This window comes from Triturus cristatus, chromosome 10 (genome assembly GCF_964204655.1).
Source record: "Triturus cristatus chromosome 10, aTriCri1.1, whole genome shotgun sequence".
NCBI lineage: Eukaryota > Metazoa > Chordata > Amphibia > Caudata > Salamandridae > Triturus > Triturus cristatus.
In genome coordinates this window covers 1,037,454,370-1,037,474,801 of record NC_140593.1, presented here as the reverse complement: position 1 = coordinate 1,037,474,801, position 20,432 = coordinate 1,037,454,370, and the positions used below count along the sequence as shown (strand labels likewise).

Genomic DNA, 20,432 nt, shown 5'->3' with positions numbered 1-20,432 from the left:
CACATTACAGGAGAGGCAAGAGTTCAGGGAGGTGACCACACATCTCTGAGACAAAGGCGCGGCATACTCCTGGGGCCATCCATTCGGTCTAATTTTCAAATGGGACGGCAAACTACACCAGTTCAAATCATTGCAAGAGGCCTGCACGATACTAGCACTGGCACATCATAGCCCTAAAGAGAATGCCAGTCCGGAACACCGGACAGCACGAGAGCAGTGGCAGAGAGTCGAACGGAGACGCCTTCCTGTTAACTCACTGGGGCCTGATCCCACAACTATAGCACAAGAACGACAGGCAGCGCTAGAGACAGTCCTCAAGGACACACCATCCCACGACGGCTCATGATCTCCGGAGGGGCTGCTGCAAAGAAGTGTGATACATAGGGACGGTGGGGGGTGGGGTCTTCAGGTCAGGATATGTCCTTCTATTTCTTCTTTCCAGGTGCACGCGACTACGCCTTGCAGGCGCTGGACAATTTGTGGGAATGGGGTATTAAGGTGGGGGAACTGGTGTGCTGCAAATGGAAACCCGGCTGAATAGGCTCGATGCAGATAAGATCGGGGGAGGGGAGAAGAAGTCACACATCCGCGCGACGGGCGAGGAAATTCGCTGGTGAAGTGATGCACCTCCGATCATATGTCATGTCTCAATCCACAACACAAGTCGCCAACCTAAATGTGAGGGGCCTGAACAACCCTAATAAATGAAAAGCCATACTGTCCTATTTAGAGAATTTGGGGGCAGATGTGTGTCTCCTACAGGAGACCCATCTCCTCCCTAAAGACTGGCACCGGATGAGGTTCAGGGCATTTCCCCAGCAGTTTCTCTTCAACGATGGATAAAAAAAAAAAGCGGGAGTGGTATACTCGTAGCTAAATGCTTCGCAGGGCAGATGGGGGATAAAGTAGCAGAAGTGAAGGGTCGCCTTTTAGCCTATAAGCTTTGTTTGGGAGGCTCACGCCTAATGGTGAAGTCCATCTATGCGCCCAACTCGGGACAGGAGAAATTTCTGAAAGCAGCTCTTTCCGAATCTCTGAGTGCACATGAGCGGTGGTTATTGGTAGGAGGGGATCTAAACTTAGTAATGGACATAACTATGGATAGATCGAGCCATTGCTATACTCAAACAGGGGAACTGTCTTCCAAAGGGAAAAGTTGGCTACAGACTAGAGGGCTGATAGACCTTTGGCAGGCAGCTCATCCACGCCTCAATTTTTGTTTCTATTCACACGCACACAGCAGGTATGCCCGACTCCACCACCTGTTAGGTACCACGGATTTGACAGAACTGGTAAGGGATGTGAACATTATGCCGGAGGCACTCTCGGACCATGACACGGTTACAGTGACCCTTCGGGTGCCTCAGCCACATCGCAAACCGCAGTGATGGAAACTACAGGAGGGAATGCTGCATAGAGCAGCGGTAATAGAACAGATCCACAAGTACATTACAGACTACCTGGACTTGGAACGACTCCCCTGATATTTCCCTGCCCACCTTATGAGGGGGCCCTCAAAGCAGTGGTGCGCGGAGAATTGATAGCTATATCCGCGGCTAAAAACAGAGAATGCATAATCAAGAGACAACAGATTATGGCGCAAGTGTTGGAACTCGAGATGGTATATAGCAGGACCGGCGCGCCTAGAGTTTGGCACCAGCTGACAGCGGCAAGGGCCCAGTTGGCGGGGCTCGATCTGGACAGAGCTGAGTATGCAGCCCTCAGACTCAAACTCTCCTACTATATTGGGGGGGGGGGGGGGGGGGAAGAATAAGACCGGGCGCATGCTGGCAAGCAAGCTTAGAGCCCGCACCCAACAGACGAAGGTCCAGTCCCTCAAGACGGGTACAGGGGGAAGTATTAGAATGGGAGCAAGAGATTGCGAAGGTTTTCCAGACCTTCTATTCTATTCTCATCTTTAATCGCCGCGGATACCCCTCTAAGCTCCCACATTACCACGTCCTTACAGGGCGCAAACACGACTGCGCTAGTTCCAGGATCGGCAAAAGCATTGGAGGCACCGATAAGAGTGGCGGTAGTGATAGGGGCGATCTCGCGCCTCAAGCTTACGAAATCCCCGGGGCCCCGACGGCTTCTCAGCGGGATTCTATAAAGTCTTTTGCCAGATCTTAGCTCCACTCCTGATGCTGCTTTTTAATTCCTTTATTGGACCTGGGTCGATACCCCTGACATGTTAGCGGCTTCCATAGTGGTGCTGCGAAACCCAGAAAAGACAAGACCCTTTACAACTCCTATCGCCTGGTGTCGCTACTTAATGTAGACTTGAAACTGTTCACTGGGGGTGCTAGCAGCCAGGTTGGGCCCCCTCATGCCAGGCATCATTAAACCCGACCAATCCAGCTTTATCCACAATAGACAGAGTAACGATAACACCAAGCGCATTCTACATCTTGTTGACAAAGCCCACCGAACCACCATGGATGCTCTTCTATTGCCGGTGGACGCAGAGAAGGCATTGGACTGTATGAACTGAGACTTTTTAGACAAGACCCTGGCACACTTCGGACTGGGGGACCGGTTTACAGCCTGGGTGAGGAGCCGTTATAACGCGCCCACTGCAACAGTCAGAGTAAATGGGATCTCATCTCAACCTTCGAGATCCAACGGGGGACACGGCATGGGTGCCTGTTGTCGCCCCTCCTCTTCGCCCTATATGGAGAGCTGCTGGCACAGAAGATAAGGGATAACCCCGACATCCTGAGCATTCCCTTTGGCATAGAAAGGCATTCGATAAGCCTCTATGCGGATGAGATTATCGCTTCCCTTGCGTCGCAAGAGCAATCGGTCCCAGCATTCTTACAGGAACTAGAATCTTTTGGCCAGGTGTCGGGATTCCGGGTCAACGTCGGGAACTCAATGATTCTCCCACTCAGCCAGCGAGGGGCATCGTCAGAGAAGAGTAGAGATGCATATGCAGGGATACAGACAATGACATCTATCCCATATCTGGGAATTGAACTGGCCCCGTCCGTGTCACAAACGGTCATGCTGAATTACTCCAAGTTAATCACGCAGATCACTAGAGTTACAGCACTGGAAGGGTCACCAACTGTTGCTTCTGGGTCGGGTAGCAGAAATCAAAAGGTCTATCCTTCCCAAGGCATTTTACCTATTCCAGACGATACCGATATGGCCCCCACCGGGCATTATTCATAAATTGCAACAGGTGATACAGCAGTTTGCAGGGGCACGTTCCCGGATGCGAAGGGAGCTGGGCTATTTGCAACCGGATAAGGGAGGCCTGGGGATCCCGAATGTGTTGAAATACTTTAGAGAGGTACAACTCAGATACCTTGTAGAGTGGAATAGACCGGAGTCTGAAAAGAGATGGCTGTTTCAGGATAGGTTGCTAGCGAAGCTCTCCCTCTGGAAAGTCCCTTTTCTGCAGAGTGCAGATAGGCCTTCAAATCTCTGGGGCTCACCCATAATGCACACACTGAGGGTTTGGGATGGGGTCACCACTAAACGAGGATTGTCGTCTTTCCCCTCTCCCATGACCCCTCTACTAGACAACAAAGACTTCTTACCTGGGCTACACAGGAGGGCGTTCGAGACATGGAGGGGTACTGAATGCAAAGCGACAGGGCACTTCTTTGACGCAGAGGGGAATTCTCTCATTTCCTGACCTCTTTCTACACTTTGACCTCCCTGAAACAAAGATGTTTCATTACCTCCAGATCCGCCATTGGCTCCTTCAGCCGGAAGTGCAGCCAAAAGCGAACAGGAAATTGACAAAATATGAGAGATGGCTGTTGACGAAGACTACGGACAGGAAAATGATCTCTGAACTGTACGGTATGTTGCGTCCCCAGGCTCCTACAACGCCCACGGCCAGCCAAAAACGTTGGGCGAAGGAGCTGGGTCGGGAAATGGCAGGAAAGGAAAGGAAAGACATCTATTACCGGGCCACCCACACTGCACGTAACACCGCCAGCAAGGAAACCGCAGTCAAGATAGCCACATATTGGAACTTGACGCCGGTACAAAGGGAACCCGGATCATAGCCCGACTTGCTGGCGGGGTGTGGGGAGCAGGACACATTGGTACATCTGCTTTGGGGGTGCAGGGAACTAACGGGATACTGGACTGCGATTCTCGATGACGTAGACCGGCAATTCAAGACACAAATACCGCGGTTTCCAGCTTATGTAGTGCTGGGACTGCCCAACTCATTGACTTACCATCTAAGCCTTAGGACTGGTCCTGGGGGCAGCACTCCAAAACATCTTATCGCATTGGGTGACACAGATAAGATCGACATAGGTTACATAGGTAGTGGCACGTTAGGGATGGGCCAGATACAGGCTTGCCTCATTAATTCCACTGAGGGCTTCAGGGATGTCTGGCAGCCAATAGTATCTCACAAAATGAATGAATTCACAATTGAACCACCTACGGCATCATGAGATACACTCCCACTCTTGCCCGAGAGCGCATAAAAACGAGATAGGCCCAAGAACACCAGTACGTGGGTGGTAATGTTTTCTTTCTTTTTTTCTTTTCAAGTTTTTTCCTTTTTGACATTGCTGTATAACTGAGAAATCTGTATTACGCCGTAGCATGCAGATGCTTTCCCGGGTCAGGAACTACGAGATATGTATGTTGTCGCATTGCTGCATAATGTCAATAAAAACAATGTTAAACCTAAAGCGCTGCGGTGACCTTGTATGATGTTCGAGAAACATTTGTAAACCATTCTAAAGCCTGACAACTATAATGTAAACACGTTTGCAGTCCACACACGTGAAACTGAACCTCAACATCACAGACCGGTTAGCCCAAAACCTTACGGTAGGAATAAAGGAGTGTCAAACACTGCAAAAAATTAAAAGTGCAGCATTTGGTGCAGTCCTTCAACACTACAAACACTCACAGGGGCGCCTCGAAATGCATTTAGATACATAATTTTACTTTAAAGGCGATAGATGGCTGCAGTCCAAAATCCTGGGCATGGTAAAATCTAATTGTAATTCACCATGCAGAGAGTTAGAAAATGAACGGGTTAGAATTTCAAAAGAACCATAAAATCAAATATAAAACTGACAGTTACTTTACATAATTGTAGATTACGTCCCCAGCTCCATAAAATGTTCAATAGCAAAACAAAACAAAAATCTGTAATTTAGTTCATAAGCAGAGGAAATGTAAATATAAGCCAACTGTCAGATTAACGTTTTTATGGAACCATAATGTCGGTCACAGTAATAATTTTAGACTCTAAAAGACGAATGTGTGTAGGCGGCAAGTTTTCGAAAAACCGAAATGCATACAGGCCAAGAAAGCCCAACTGAAACAGTGCATAGCATTACTCTATTCGTTGGAGCACTTTACGGGTAAAATAGCAACGTTCTAAGTGTCTGCCCTGGCAACCCTTCATTTGATAGCTAAAGCCCTCCATTAGTGTTGAGTCTTTGGCGTATGCATTTCCTACCATAATATATTGAATTAGTTAATTATTTTTAATCACCAATTCCAAGCTTTGCAATATATGCAAATATGAAGACTTTAAAATAAGAAAGTCCAATGAATTTTTTTTAAAAGAGGGCATTTCGTCATAAAAAGGGTAAAGGAATGTTTATCAACACCTGTGACTGTGCAAGAGCAGACATGACAAGACTACTGCTACCACCGTCAAATCAACGTCCAATTTGTTTTCGAATACCCGAATGTAACGAAAATGAGAGGGAAGGAAAGCATCTTTGAAGACAATACCAACATTTCCAAAAGAGTTAAAATGCCAAAAGGAGTGGGAAAACAATTAAGAAAGCCTATGACTATCGGTAAGTACATTAACCACAGAATTAATTTAGGGAGGAGGAGCAAAAGCTGTGTTTAAAGAGGCCACAAAACAAGAGACTGACGGGTAAGACCTTATGAATCCAATTCCGAAATAGTATGTCAAGGCAGAGGTGAGTGCAGGGTGGATAAATTAGAGTTTAAAAATAGGGAGCAATACAAACTTCATGGTTCTGCTTAGTAGCAATTTGAGAAGTGTGGTTAATGTAGAGAAGCATGGAGAATGCATAGAAATGCATTTCATAAGAAACAAAAAGTATAAATAAGGAAACATGAAGAAAATGAAGCACTGAATGGCAGACTATTGATATTAGTGTGAAACAAAGGGAAAAGATACAAATCTTTACAACATCATACCAGGGAGAGAATGTAGGTTTAAAAAGATCAGTATAGCTGCCTTCTGTTTCTAGCAGACCTGCCATCAATGTTTGTTCACCTATTTATTCTCCCGTGTCTTTCAATGCTTTACACCAACTTGAAAAGAAGAACAGTAGCTTATGCCATATTCAAACGTGTCAACGGTGTGATATTACTCACATTCTTTCGAAATTGATACACATTTCAGCAGCTAATGTGTACTGTTTATTGCTAAAACATAGCCTACAGCCTATTGTTTGTTTACTTACAACAGCCCACCCATGTATTAGCCATGATAAGCCGGTGCAGTTAAAGCCATCCATCAAACAGAACTCCTTTTCTAAAGGTGAAAGCTGCAGAGCCTGTAAAACAAACTTGGGTATCACCGTGGTCATTATAGTTTCCAGGTAGTTTGCAGGCCAGAGGGCTGTTTTCAGGGCCGTATAGGCTGGCCTGAAAGATATTAAAACCCCTATGGCACATTTTAGACTGCAACTTCATACTTAACATTTCTGGCAACCCCAATAGACGCTTCTAATCCAGTCCTTGACCTCACCACATTTGTACTTCCATATCCTAAAGCTCAAATCGGGAGATACTGCCAGGCACAACTGTTTGACAGGAAGCAAATTACTATCGCAGGTCTCTAATCAAATTGAGTGCACAGTACGAACAAGCAATTAATAAACAACTTCTGGGGAGCCCAACGCAGACGGGTTTATGAGCACAAGCAAGTACTGTCGTTTCATAGAGCGTGCGGGTTACTCCACTGGCGCTAGGGCAGAGTGGTAAGCCTGTGACACTGAGTAGGACAGGGATAGTCCTGAAAATTGAGGTTTTTGTTTTAGTTCTGAAACTGAAGTGGATTGGATGCCCAAGGGCACAGAGTTCCAGAGTTTAGCAGCCAGACAGGAAGCCTCTACATCCTCACCTGGCATCTTGATGGAATGGATGAGGAGCACTTTAAAGAAGTGGAGCGGGAGTTTCGGGAAGGAAGAGACTGTCTAAACATATGTTTTTAATATTAAGGGCCCAGATTTTGCAGAGCTTGAGACACCGAGCCTCAAAAGAAGATAGTTTTTTGCTGGGGAGCCAGTGGGCCTGTTTAAGGGGAGAAGAGATCACAGCAGAGACAGAGAGGCACTCGGAGTCAAGCGAGCTGCTGGGTTATTTTTCTCTGGCAGTTGGAGAAATCATTCCCATAAAGACTTCAAATGAAATCGAAAGACAAGACAATCGAGTTAAAAAAAATAAAAAAATAAAAAACCACCACACAACAATGTTCTATTTATAATGAACTTGAATCATATTTAAATAAACATAAAAATCTAGAACATTAAAGCCACCCATCTTTTAGGTGGGATCTGGTAGAGTGAAAGTATGTTCATATTCCTGCTCATTTCGAAGTATGTTCATATTCCTGCTCATTTCGATTAGAACAGATGGATTAACAGCTTGGATAGTTTTGGAAGAGAGAGAGGGATACGGAAGAAGGCCATAAACTGCAAGGGATCTCGACATGCGACTTATTATGTTTAGCCATTTTTCTTCAATGTCCAAGACTGACCATTGACCAAACATAAAAAAGTAGTAACTTTTGATATGCATCAAAGCAGAAGTAAAACACTAACAGGTTACGGATGAAAATATGGCCTATATTCCTCACAACTCCATGCTCCTGGGTCAAGCAATTATCTTGTCATTTCAAAATATGCTAGGATCAAAGAGATCAGAGGACTTTTAGCAACTGAACCTATTTTTGAACCATCTCAGAAATATCCCACTGTAGGTCTTCTTTAAACGTAAGCAGCCTTTCAGGGATTCATAAAGAGTCATCAGGATCAATCATGAAACATAACAAAACAGACTGAGACACATCCCTCATCTTCTACACAGGTAGGGTCGAGTGGAAACACCAAAGGTAGTTCTGTTCGGACCAAACCCCATTTGATGAGTGTCACCATACGGACACTCCAAAGAAAACATGCATTGGCATAGCCAATAGGTCTCGCTTTTGGACCTTATAAGTATTTAGTTATGCAGCACAATATCCTTGGTGCAGCAACATTAACTGTTGCATGGTTAAACACTTATAAGGTCCCAAAGGCGAGACCTATTGGCTAGCGTCCAAGCAAGGGGGGTTCCCTATCCAGATCTGCAGTGGGAATTTGCTGGACAATTTACATTAAGATGTTTTATGCTCCATGGACATTTTCAGGGTTGTCTTTGCTTTGTTGTGAAAACTAAAGAGCAGACCGAAACGAAGATCTGAACCCATCTACCCTTGAACAACCGACATAGTACCATGACACTCGTGCACCACAATGCTTGCACCAAAATCTGCACAGAATGATCAATGCAAACATTTGCACCGATTGCTGCAGAAGCCCGTTTTGTGCAGCCATGCATCGGTGAAAATATCATATTTACACTTAGAAGGTCGGTGCAAAAAAAGCTCAGGCAAAATTCACTGCACGTGTACAAAGTTTACGTAGTCTGGCCACACTCAGATGTTTTTCATTGTCCGGGCTGCATTTACACGTGTGCTTACAAGCATCTGTGAGCCTTTGTGTGTGTGTTTGAGAGAGAAAAACAGAGCGAGAGAGAGCGAGAGGCATAATATGAGAGAGAAACAGAGACAGCCATGGAGACAGATAGGCTGCGGAAAGAGTGAATGAAAGAGAAAGAGTAAAAGAAGGGGAGCAGCAGAGAGTCGTGGAAGCTGACAGCGAAAAATGTGCGTGCAAAAGGGAGATCGAGAGTGCCACAGAGGCTAAGAGTAAATGTGTGTGTGTTTGAGAGGGCGAGAGAGAGAAAACAAGAGAGACGAGTGATAGCGACGAAAGGCAGATAGAGCTAAATAAATTATATCCATGAGAACCACTGTTTTCTAATGCAATTATTCACCTAGTTTCGCATAGGCAAATGGGTTGGTCTTGTTGTGTAAGAATATGCTCAGTGTGTTCAGCCTGGATATATGCCCCCATCACGTTCAAAGTTTACCGCCACCAGTGTCAGAAGAAGTCATTCAGCAATGCGAAGGAACTAAAACGAGTGCTGAGTTTATTGAGATGAATGTAATTACTATCAAAAAAGGAAGGAATCAGGAAAGCATAGATTTAAAGAAGGCTGGGACGTGCATGCTCCTTGTAATATGTTTTATTTCCCAAGGGACAGAGTGTACTTCAGGGAAGAAGGAGAGGCAAAATCAAAAGTGAAAGATCCTCACTTTTCAGAGAGCAGGGAGGGTTTCCTAAAACGCTACATAATGATGTTATCTTCGAATAGGAATACATGAAAATTAATATAAATTGCTCAAATCATAAGTGCAAATCTATGATGCAAAAATTCACAATTTTATCAATGGAAGCTTTGTAAAGCAGACACCAGGTATTTTATGGCTAACAGTGAAAACGATCAAAAGTGATCGCGATTGTAGCAAGAAGAGCGAGCAACAAGCCCGGGAGTTGTGTGCGTGCAGGTGCAAAAAAAAAAACGAGAGTGGTGCGCGCGAAAGGAGAGGCCAGGGCGCTGAAAGCTGGCGGCTGCGCGCGCGAGAACGCAAGCGCTAGGCCGTGTGGCAGCACTTTTAAAAGCCCTAACTAAATGTCTTGCAGCGCATGCGCTGGCTCAGGCGAGACCTAAACACAGCTGCTTGGTTAGCAATTTTGACTTTCAGCAGACGCTGCCAAACTTCATTCGGTAAAACCTTTTAACTGCGAATCAAATTCCAATGTTCTTCTGAAATTCCTATAAATTCGCCGAGACACATCTTATTTGAAGCAACCAACATCGGAACCTCCTCCATCATGGACACTTTGGTACAAAAACAATCTCTTGACGCGGTAGACAGAATGATCTCCGTCACTAGATAGATCACATATCCCTTGCACTTTCACACAGTATGCAGCTGCCCTTGAAAGCCTGGTGCACCTTTTAGCTATCATGTGTGACTTTAGAGCATTAAAACTGAGCACACTCAACTATGACCAGCAGTGTCTCAAAACTATAGCATTTAAAGAAAGGGCTACAGCTTTACTCAATCCACTTTACAGGGTATATGCTGAAACCTTTACTCTTGTACGCTCATTGTCACTGTTTGCACAAAGAACACGGAACAAATCCATTAAAGAGTTCAGATTGAACCTATAATTACCTTTCTTTAAAAAAACAGTGAAAGAACACATTTTAGAAACACTTCAGTATAAACACTCCACGTGATCCTATGGTACTGTAAAATTACAGCTATGAGGGCCGTTCTCAACTAATTTTGTTACTGTTTTCCTATGTTCTTTCAGCGCTATACTTCACGTCTATTGTAGGACTTTTCTATCTTGACGCTTTTTCCTGCCTCCTTTTCTAACCAACCTATCGAGCCTATGAGAACCATTCTACTCCTCTACGTAAAATGACATAGAACGCAACCCTAGATATTTCGAACTTAACAAAGTGTTACATTTGTGAATGCCATTAAGGTTATTTTCGGTACTGTAAAGTGCATTAAGTATATTTTCCTAAGACTTAAAAAGTGCCATGAGGTCTATGCCCGCGGCTGCAGAAAAAAAACAAGAAATACTTAATGGCCTAGCCTGTTATCCGCTCCAAAGTCGACAGCCTTAAATAACAGGTACCGAACTTCTAATAAATACTAAAACACAAGGACTACAATTATGTACGATCATCTCACACCCATTTTCCCGCTCCTCCATAGTGGAGCAAGTTAATATCGCACAACATTGACGACGTCGAAACACAAGTACCGTACTTGTAACGGAATGCCTTTAACACAACATGCATTGAGCACTGTACCGGCGACAGGGCTTAAGCCTCTCCAATCATAAAACCACCTTCGGCTCAGTCTCCTTTATCAGTGGACCAGTGTAAATAAATCGCAGACCCCGGCCGAAAATACCTGCTCTGATGACTCTCAGCTCAAAGGTATAGGACCACACACTTACGTTACGGAATCCCGGCCCTTAGTTTAATTTTGCATAATATCCAAACCGTCCACACTTGCATTGCTTTCTTCCCGCCGACCACGTACTATCCCCCCCACCATCACTCGGTATTTCTCATTGAACCTTATGCCAGCGTCCAGTTACCGCCAGACAGGCATGAAGTTAGAATTTCAGAACCACCACACTATTTAGATACACGGTCGCACACAGGCATTGAAGCGCCCTTGTACAGCACACCTAAGGAAGGTCCTTCATAACAATGTAGATTTTAGGTTCCCAGATACAAAACATATTCTGAATGCACACTGTGCTTACGTTTACTACACGCCCTACAGCATCAAAGCCCGTTAATGACCACTCTCTTTGGTAAGGACATCCACGGCCCGTAAGACTGTAACTCGCAGACCCTTGCTTTAATTCCCCGAACACACACTTTCATGCCATGGCACCTTGCCGTATAATTAATGCTGCAGAGCCCCCCGAATTGTAGAGCATCCTTTACCACCGACCTAGCCCCTACTTCTTCCTCCTCACCTGCAGACTCGCCGGTGTTGATCCAGTCGGGGTTGGCGATGCTCGCGATGGCGAAGATGTCGGCGGCTAAAAAGAGACATCCTGAGATGATGGTCAGTTTATCCATATCTCGCTCACCGCGGCCTCAGCTCGCCCCGCCACCGCCGCCGCTGGGCCTCAGAGCGGGGAGCAGGCAGCGCCGGAGGGGAGCGTCCCCTCCAAGAGCCGCGTACGGGAGCCAGCGGCAGAAAGCTGGCCGGAGAGCGCCGGGACGCCGTGCCGGAAGTACAAGTCCAGCTCCAGTGCTTCCCGGAAGTACACCACCCCACTGTCCGTTCTCATGAGTGTTATGGTGGGTTTTCTGCACTAGAAAAAGAAGAGGGACAACACCCACTGTTTCCAGGTCCAGACAAAAGCATGCCCTAGGCACTGAACGCAAAGACTGAAGCAAGCCCCACCTACAAAGGAAAATAAGCGGCTAACAAAGTGAGCGATAGGTGGCTGGCTTAATGTTTCATAAGTAACACAAACACCGAAGCAGAACTTAGAAGTTTTCCAATTTCATGCGAGAGTAGCTTATCCTGACCACGGTTTAGCTTTCCATTATGGAACTTACAGGTATGCTTTTAATAACGTAAAAGCGGGACTACAATTCCCAAAACGCAAAGTAAAAAACTGAACTAGCCGCTCGCCAAGAACCTGGGAAACTTGAGACCTCACTGCCAAAGTATTCTGTAGTTTACCACCAAGTACTTCTGTGGGAGGAGATGTGGCTTTGCGGCTAGAGCAGCAACTTAATACCTGGGGAACCAGGCCTTGGCTCAATATCAGGTGTCAGTGGTGCCTCCAGAAGTGATTTTTTTTAGGGGACGGTGGGGGGGGGGGGGAATATATTGGGAATCAGGCCATTAGAAGCGGAGCTATACATATTTTGAGACAATATACTTTCTACACAGAGCCAGAAGGTAACAAATGTTTTTGCCATTTTAACAGCAAAGTCTTTAAGTATAGAATTAGCAAGTGCCATCCACACGAGCTGTAAAATGACAAAGGCCCTTTGCAACTCTAGGCACAGCATTGCAGCTCTGCATTGGTGAAATACCATCCAAGCCAACCTGGAAGGAATAAAAGCAGCCCCTGACAGTTTTCAGTCTGATTAGAGTTCTTCAGAGTTCTAGCTTTCTCCAGAAACAAGGGAGCACCTGTCACAAGGCCCATGGCGACATTGTCTTCTTCTCTAAGTTAGCACGAGCATGCTGCAGATTGTTTGCTGCTCTGCACACGTTACTACAAAAGTTTATTTTGCAAATGCCTCTTTTGCCGTTTTCCCATGAGAACCTATAGCTGTGTTCACCCTCTGCAGGTTCCTGGGATTTAGTCTGAACATTGTGAGCAAGGTCAATCAACAATGTCCCTTGTTATTTTGTTCTGGTCCGGCCTTAGCACCTAGACAAAACATACTGATGCAGCTGTTGTTTGGGAATACATACTTTGGTCTTAGTGGAAGACATGAATAGGTAGCCCACACTTGGAAAGGGACCTTTCCAGAGAGAAGAGCAAGACAGTGCCTGTGATGTAGATCTACTATCTATAGACTGAGGTACGGGGTCTGCAGATAACGCCCAGAGATCTTCTGATATATAATCATTTTGCTTTTAAACAAGGGTAGGGAGATTAGGCCACACTGTCTTTTTATAATGAAAGCTCATTTCATGATTCATGGACTAATTGCTATGCGCACCATATTTGTGTTATGCATTTTCCTGCTTATTGTGGCATGTACACTGCATATTAGAGCACGCTAGTTAAAATAAATATTTTAAACTTGTTTGTATCCCTGTCAGATCTTATTGTGAAAAGGTACAAGAGTGCGAGCGAAAGGTTGTATCTTGCAACCGCGATTCCTGAGAGAGTCGGGAGTGTTGTGTTCTGGGGTGTCTAATCATTTGTCTCTGAGTAAGTAGGAGAGAAAGTGAGACACTATAGCTAGTCGGTTCTGGGCTCAAGGGCACTAAGGTGGTAGGATGACTCAGTCCCTATAAACTAAGGTCCTATAATCCACTGCATAATTCTGTGTTTGCGCACATTTTTTCAATGTCTGCATGAACCATTCTGCTTCTCCATTAGCTTGGGGCCAACAGGGTGTGATTTTCAGATGACAAATGCCCCGTAACTGCACATACTAAGTAAATTCTTTTTTTTTTTTTAATAAAGAATTTTTATTGATAAGAAAAAAAGAAAAGGTACAGTGCAGCATGAAAACAAATATCGGGTCCACCAGAGAGACACATCAGATACAGCTCATAAAGTGCAAAATAGAAGCCATCCACCACCCCACTTCCTATCAGATTCACAAGAGACTTGGCAAAGCATCAGCAACCAGCATTTAGAGTGTTATACACCTCGAGGGTCCTCCCCCCTTGAGTACCTGTAAGAGAGCTAGCATAACAATCTCCTCAGGGCGGGGGTGTGTCCTCAAATCCAGATACTTCCAAAATGAGGCGTCTGTCTGGCTGCAATTCGATGGTAGGGGATACACATATGTCGCCTCTATATTTATTCCACCTCCCCCACTTGTGATACTAAGTGAAGTCGATCTCAACTTCCGGGTACTTTGTGAAATCCTCTATGACAACTAGCATGTGCCTGCCGTCAAAATCAGCACTCGCTCGTTGCCACGGAAAAAGCGGAATGGTCTCTGTAATAATGGGTGCCGAGGCTCTATAGAACTAGCAGCCTGACACAGCGGGCATTATCTTACTGTCTGTTCAACTAGATCGTCTTGACTACGGAACCATACCTTGCACCTCAATTTGGTTCTTACGATTACTTGATGAGCTGTGTGGGTGGGATCAACTAACCGTTGTTGCATCGTTCTCGGAATAACCCATGCGGAGTCCTCTAATCAAGCATCCGTCTGGGGACACTGCTAGTTCCAGTCGAACATCGTGTAATGACGCCAGTGTCAGCCATGCTTCCTCCGTGCGATGGGAGACTTTATGAGTTAAGAGTTTACCAGTTTCCTGATGCAACTGCAGAGATGGCTAACTGGAGGCATTTATCATTGGCTGTAGCCTGAACAATGTCTTCTAGTGAGATGTGCAGAGGTGTAGACCGTTCTACTACCAGCCTACCATATTCCTCTATTTCTTCAGCATTAGACTCCTCTTCCTCAGTGGCTGGTCTGGCATGTCTAGACAAATAGTCTGCAGGATTCTGGGCACCAGGTCGATATACCACTGTGAAACAGTAAGCCTGTAGTTGGAGAATCCATTTCTCAATCCTTGGAGAGGGCTGAAGGAGGATCAAGGGGAGAGAAGAATCAGCGGATTGTGTTCTATATAAACAGTGAACAGTTGACCGTAGAGGTATAGGTCGAAATGTTGACAGCCCCACTGTACCACAATGGCCTCCTTTTCAATGTGAGAGTAACGTTGTTGGGTCTCCGTCAAAGCAAAACTGGCATACACTACTGGAGCCCACTTACCATTTGTTTGTTTCTGCGACAGTACAGCCCCTGGACCAATGGAACTCGCAACAACAGACAGCTCTGACTCACGGCTGGGATCAAAATAAACCAGTGTAGTATCTGCTGACAAAGCTTTCTTGGTCGCCTGAAATGCCGCTTCTTGGGCGGGTCCCCTGCTCCATGCGGTATTGGCTTTGCTCAGTTCCCTAAGGGGGGTGGTGAGGGCAGTTAGGTTTTGGATGAATCACCCACAGTATGTAACCATCCATAAGAAACTGCACACACTGGTGGGTGCTCAAGCTGTTTGAATGTTGTGGACTGTCACGGGAATTGTCATGACTCCTTCACCTTTAATCGTTGGAATGCCATTTTCAGGTGGTGGAGGTGTTCTTCTAGTGCAGGGGTGTGTACCAGAATGTCATCGCTGACACCTGAAAGGCCAGCCAACATCCCTCTAATTGTGGGCTGAAAACTTCTGCTGCACTGGATACTCCAAAACTGAGGTGTTTATTCCTCCGCAGACCCACGTGGGTGGAGAATGTGGTGATTGCTCTTGATTCCGGTGCGAGCAGTACCTGATGTTACACTGCCCAGAGATACATCTTGGAAAGCCACCTCGAGCCAATAACCTCAGCCACAATGTCATCAACCGTGGGCGTCAGGTGTCACTCACGTCGGATGGCCAGATTGCGTAGGCGCATATCAACACATATTCTGACTTCTCCTGTTCTCCTGGCTGCTTGGAATTTCTTGCCACCAAGATCGGAGATACCCAGGGTGTAGGGCCATCAACCTTCTTGATGATGTCCGCCTGTTCTAACTTCTGTAGTTCTGCCTCCACCTTGGGGCGCAGATGGAACATCACCCTCTGATGCTTCAATGCAACATGCTGGATGGAGTCATCAATGTGCAAGTATATGAGATGTTTTTTTTAAGCATCCTGTACCGTTGAATAGGGTTGCAAAATCATTCACCAATTCTTCTACACTTCCCAGATGGACGCTGAAGGCAAAAGCTAATAGTTGAAAATGTTCCGCTGTCTAGCAGCTCAACAGCATTCCAGAGCCATCATTGGTCACTTACACTTTGGCACAAGCGGAGTGAGAGTCATGCTTGATCTCCGTTGTGAACACTGCTGATTGTGGGAGTGGCACTGATGATCCATATGCAAAGACTTGGGTGGACATGGGACGTAAGACCGGTTGTAAGAGGAGTGTCTTCATGACATACCGCGCCAGAATATTAATTGAAGCCCCTGTGTTGATTAATGCCTGTAGCTGATGACCTGCCAGGAGGATGTTGCATTTAGGAATGGGTCTCCACGGATATCCACTGGGCTGCAGAGCTTGGATGATGTGAACTTCTCCATCTGTGTCATCATCGTCCATGTTTTCCACATTCTCTTGCAATTCTGGAGTCTGTATGGCATGTATTGCTTTGGACTTCTGCCCTTTTTCGAGTGTAGAAGATCTGCACACTTTTACAAAATGGTTGGGTTTGTTGCTGGCTGAACTCTTTTTTGCTTGGACAGGAACAGGGCCCTTGATGCGGGTGGGACCCACCACATCTGTACAGTTATCAGGCGTGCATGTGATAAGGACACAGGTGAAACTCCACTGCAGGAAGCCGTAATAGGCCGGACACCCCGCAGGAGACACCTGGTAGCCACTTGATAGGCTGGGGGAACGGGCAGGGATGCACTCCTCACCTCGAACCATCGCAGATGTAGAGGTTATGAAACCACAGCAGCAGACATGCACTAGGAGGCCACAGCAGTAATACAGGCCCCTCACTGGGCAGCACACAGTGTCTTTGATGGGCAGGTGGGGCAGCACGACCAGGAACCAGCTGCCTGTCGTGAAGGCCAAGCCCCACAGGCACCAGGTGGAACAGCACGACCTGGAAGAAGCAGCCTCACGTGACGGCCAATCCCTGCAGGCACCACAGTGTGCTGGAGATGACTAGGCATCTCCTGCACAGACGCGGGACGCGGATTTGCACTGCCATGTGCAGGGGCCCAGGAAACAGGATAGCTGGTGGAAATGCGGGCGAGACGAGTGCATCTGGGCCACAGGATACGCTCTGCATCCAGCAAACAAGACCACCGGTCACCACAAGCAGCCGAGACAGCACGCGTAAGGGGAGCGAGAGCCCGCTCATCGCCAGTTGTTAGATTGGTGCTGTTACCACGTATCTATTTGGCCCCACAGCAGGAGAAAAGTAAGGACACAGACACAGGGGTTAAGTGGTACTTGAATAAAAAAACGAGGCAGGCTCCCTTGGCCCTTTTATTACCTATGCGGTGACGTCACCGCTACAACCATTATCACCGACAGTGGTTGGGTCCATTTGTCAAAACCCCCTCAGCAATAGGGGTGGGCGGTAGACTCTGCTTGAGTTTTGGTAATCCACGCTCCACTTGGATCGCGAAGTTTGGCAAAACTCCGCTCTGCTGGCGGAGCGGAGTTTACCGGTGCACTCACTGCGCTCTCCCCTACTATTCTTCCTCAGTCATCTCCCACTGTCCGTAGTCTCACGGTCTGACCTCTTTCCCCCACTCTCCCAGTAGGCCTCTCTCTTAACTCCATCAGCCTCTGTCTGGGCCTGGGATGTGCTTCTGTAAAGCAGCCCAGTGATCATCACAGCGCCTCATCCCCTGTTTGACAGCTGCATTGAGGATGGCGACTTATCCTCACCAGTGGGGTTTCACTGCACATAGGAATTACATGTGGGCATGGTCTGCGTGTTCGCTGTTGCTGTGGCCGCCTCACGTGCGGCAGCTGTTTTTCATTTGGTGCAGAAGGAGGCCCGGAGCGGAGACAGGTTGGAAGGCCCCCCAAAATGGCAGACGGAGAACTGAATGAGGACAGCCTCATCATCTGGCTCAGGCTGCCGAAGCGTGAGTCACGGAAGTTAGTGCATGGGGGGGCTTCACCAAGTGGGAGGAGTGTGGCGGACAAGGGGGTGAGCCGCCGTCCGGCCCACCGTAACTCATGGAGCGCAGAGATTATTGGACAGTGCAATGCATCTTTCTATGCATTTTTTAAGTAGTGTATCTAGGGCCCCACCTGTATCTCTGATATGGCCGCATCGAGTCAACCTGGGGAAGGGCACCCACTTCATAGTCCGCGGCCGTCCGACTTAGCTAGCTCATGGAGCATGTTGTAATTTATTCCTATGCAATGTCGCACGCTGGCAGTAACTGTTCACAGGCTCTCCTGCGCGAGAGCACCCATTGTTATCCTCCCCTTCCTATTGGCTCTCCAACATTCCACCTTGCCCTCTCCCCTCCTTCTATGCTCCCAACTGTCATAACGATATTCTAGCTCTGACTTCTATCCGCACTCTTTGTGGGCTGTAAGGAATAAACTTAGAACCCAACTTACCGCGTCTGCTTCATGTCTACAGAGCGCAGAGTGACTAAGGCAGTGCGTCTTTGCGTTTCTTAAATAGTGTATCTCTGAAATGACCTATTTAGCTTTTTAAAGACTGCTATTTTCTCCATGGTATGAGCTGCAGGTGTGGTCATGTTTTGCACCAGGCACTGAGATCTACCAATCATCTCCTGCCCTTGTGCTGGACTACAGTTGGTTGTTTCACTTCTCGGGTATTTTCAAGAGATAGACTGTTCAGCGAGGGTTCCCCTCTTCCTACGGGTGTTGTTTGTTTGTAGAGGAGGGTAGTTGCAGGTACTATCTAGGCCGGGTGGCCGAACAATACAGCACTCCTCCCGCCACGCAACTCCCAGGAATTCCACAGTTTCCCAGTGACTCCGTGAAATTCCGCGGAGTGAAACTCTGCTAGCTCCAAGCCTATTTGACACTCGCAGCCCCTGAGACTGTCCACCTGACCTCAGCATCTCATTAAGATAACCTTCTACTAGCTCTAGGATCACTATTTAAGCCCCTCAAGCCATCAAGGCCCATAGCACGCCTCCCACCAGTCCCCCTTTCCACTGAGAGCCTATCTGTGTATAGTACATGCAGACAGATTCAAAAACACCCCTCCGCTCCGTTTCCAAGCTACCGCACGTTATGAAAAACGTCAGAATGACGCACAGGGCCAGGACGTGAGTGATTGTGACCCCACGTTGGGTCGTTGCCGGGGTACTCCTCTAATGAGAATGTGTCGTCATCCCTGCTCGTTCCCTGTACGTTGAATGTTGTTAATAGTCAAAGGAAAGCAGCACCGAGTGGATAATATGTCTTTTACAGGAGAGTTGATATGTCCTTGACAAATGGAAGGCCTAGAAGTGTCCAGAAATCCCATATCAGGTAGGAACTGGAAGCAACGGACCTGTCAGTGATGTCAGCGTTACATAATGACACTGGAGGTGACGGTATGCAAAGCCATCAAGTTGTCCATTGTAAGGGGTGCGAACGGTATCCGTTCAGGTACGCGTGTCTTTGGTTTGCCATTAGAGATACAAATCTACATGTACCAGATTCCTCAGGGCAAAACCGGATTGGATGAGAGCACAACTTTAGTATGATATATTCGATGCAAGAGAGGAAAAAAAACTGGTTAAAAAGTCACGGTGGGCGAAATGGGGGCTGTTGAAGGTACAAAAAATCAAAAAGGGGGAAAATGGACCACTTGTCCTGTCTAGCCATGGTCTTTAGTTGCGTGGAGACCATCTTAAACAAGCATTTACAATGCAATGGTCTCGGCATTGGTAAAGTTAGAGCTATTGGCATTGCTCATGACATTATTTTTGTTTATGTTTTTGTTTTTAAAACATTTAAAGAAACGGCATTGTTATTTACAATGTCAATAGCTTAATCACTCTCAAATGCGAGACCTATTGCATTTGCACCCACACACAGAGCCACCTACACACACACTGATTAAGCTATTGACATTGTAAATAACAATGCCGTTTCTTTACATGTTTTAAAAACAAAAACATAAACAAAAATAAATGTCATGAGCAATGCCAATAGCTCTAACTTTAACAATGACGAGACCGTTGCATTGTAAATGCTTGTTCGCTAGCCGAGACCTAAAAACTAAATAAAACATGTTCCGCAGAGGAAAATACAAGCAGCCTTCATTTTGTGTTCAGGCAGTGTTCTTGAGTGTGTACAGTTTTTCCCTTTCAGATGGTTGTAAAATCTATGATGGGGTTTAGTGGATATGTCACCTGTAGGATTAAGAAGACCTGTGTTGTTATCCTGGCTGTCCTCACTTGACTGGATTGTGGGATCCTACGCATGACTAACCCATCCTGTTACTACGGTGGTGCTGTATTGAAATCACAACCCTTCCTGTTGCCCCCGTGTGTAGAGCCTCTTCTGTGTTCCGGTCTTGGCACAGAC

At 46.5% G+C, this 20,432-nt stretch overlaps 2 protein-coding genes across 2 annotated transcripts in view; one reads left to right on the top strand and one right to left on the bottom strand.

The window, feature by feature from the left end:
- MOSMO (modulator of smoothened) overlaps positions 1 to 12,023 on the bottom strand; it is a 97,531-nt gene extending 85,508 nt beyond the window's left edge. The window contains exon 1 of the mRNA XM_085629117.1: positions 11,667 to 12,023. Within this exon, the coding sequence (XP_085485243.1) occupies positions 11,667 to 11,772 (106 nt within the window). The 5' untranslated portion in view covers positions 11,773 to 12,023. The remainder of the gene's footprint in view (positions 1 to 11,666) is intronic.
- A 7,206-nt stretch (positions 12,024 to 19,229) lies between these two features.
- Positions 19,230 to 20,432, top strand: part of PDZD9 (PDZ domain containing 9) — a 243,244-nt gene continuing 242,041 nt past the window's right edge. The window contains exon 1 of the mRNA XM_085630212.1: positions 19,230 to 19,388. Within this exon, the coding sequence (XP_085486338.1) occupies positions 19,352 to 19,388 (37 nt within the window). The 5' untranslated portion in view covers positions 19,230 to 19,351. The remainder of the gene's footprint in view (positions 19,389 to 20,432) is intronic.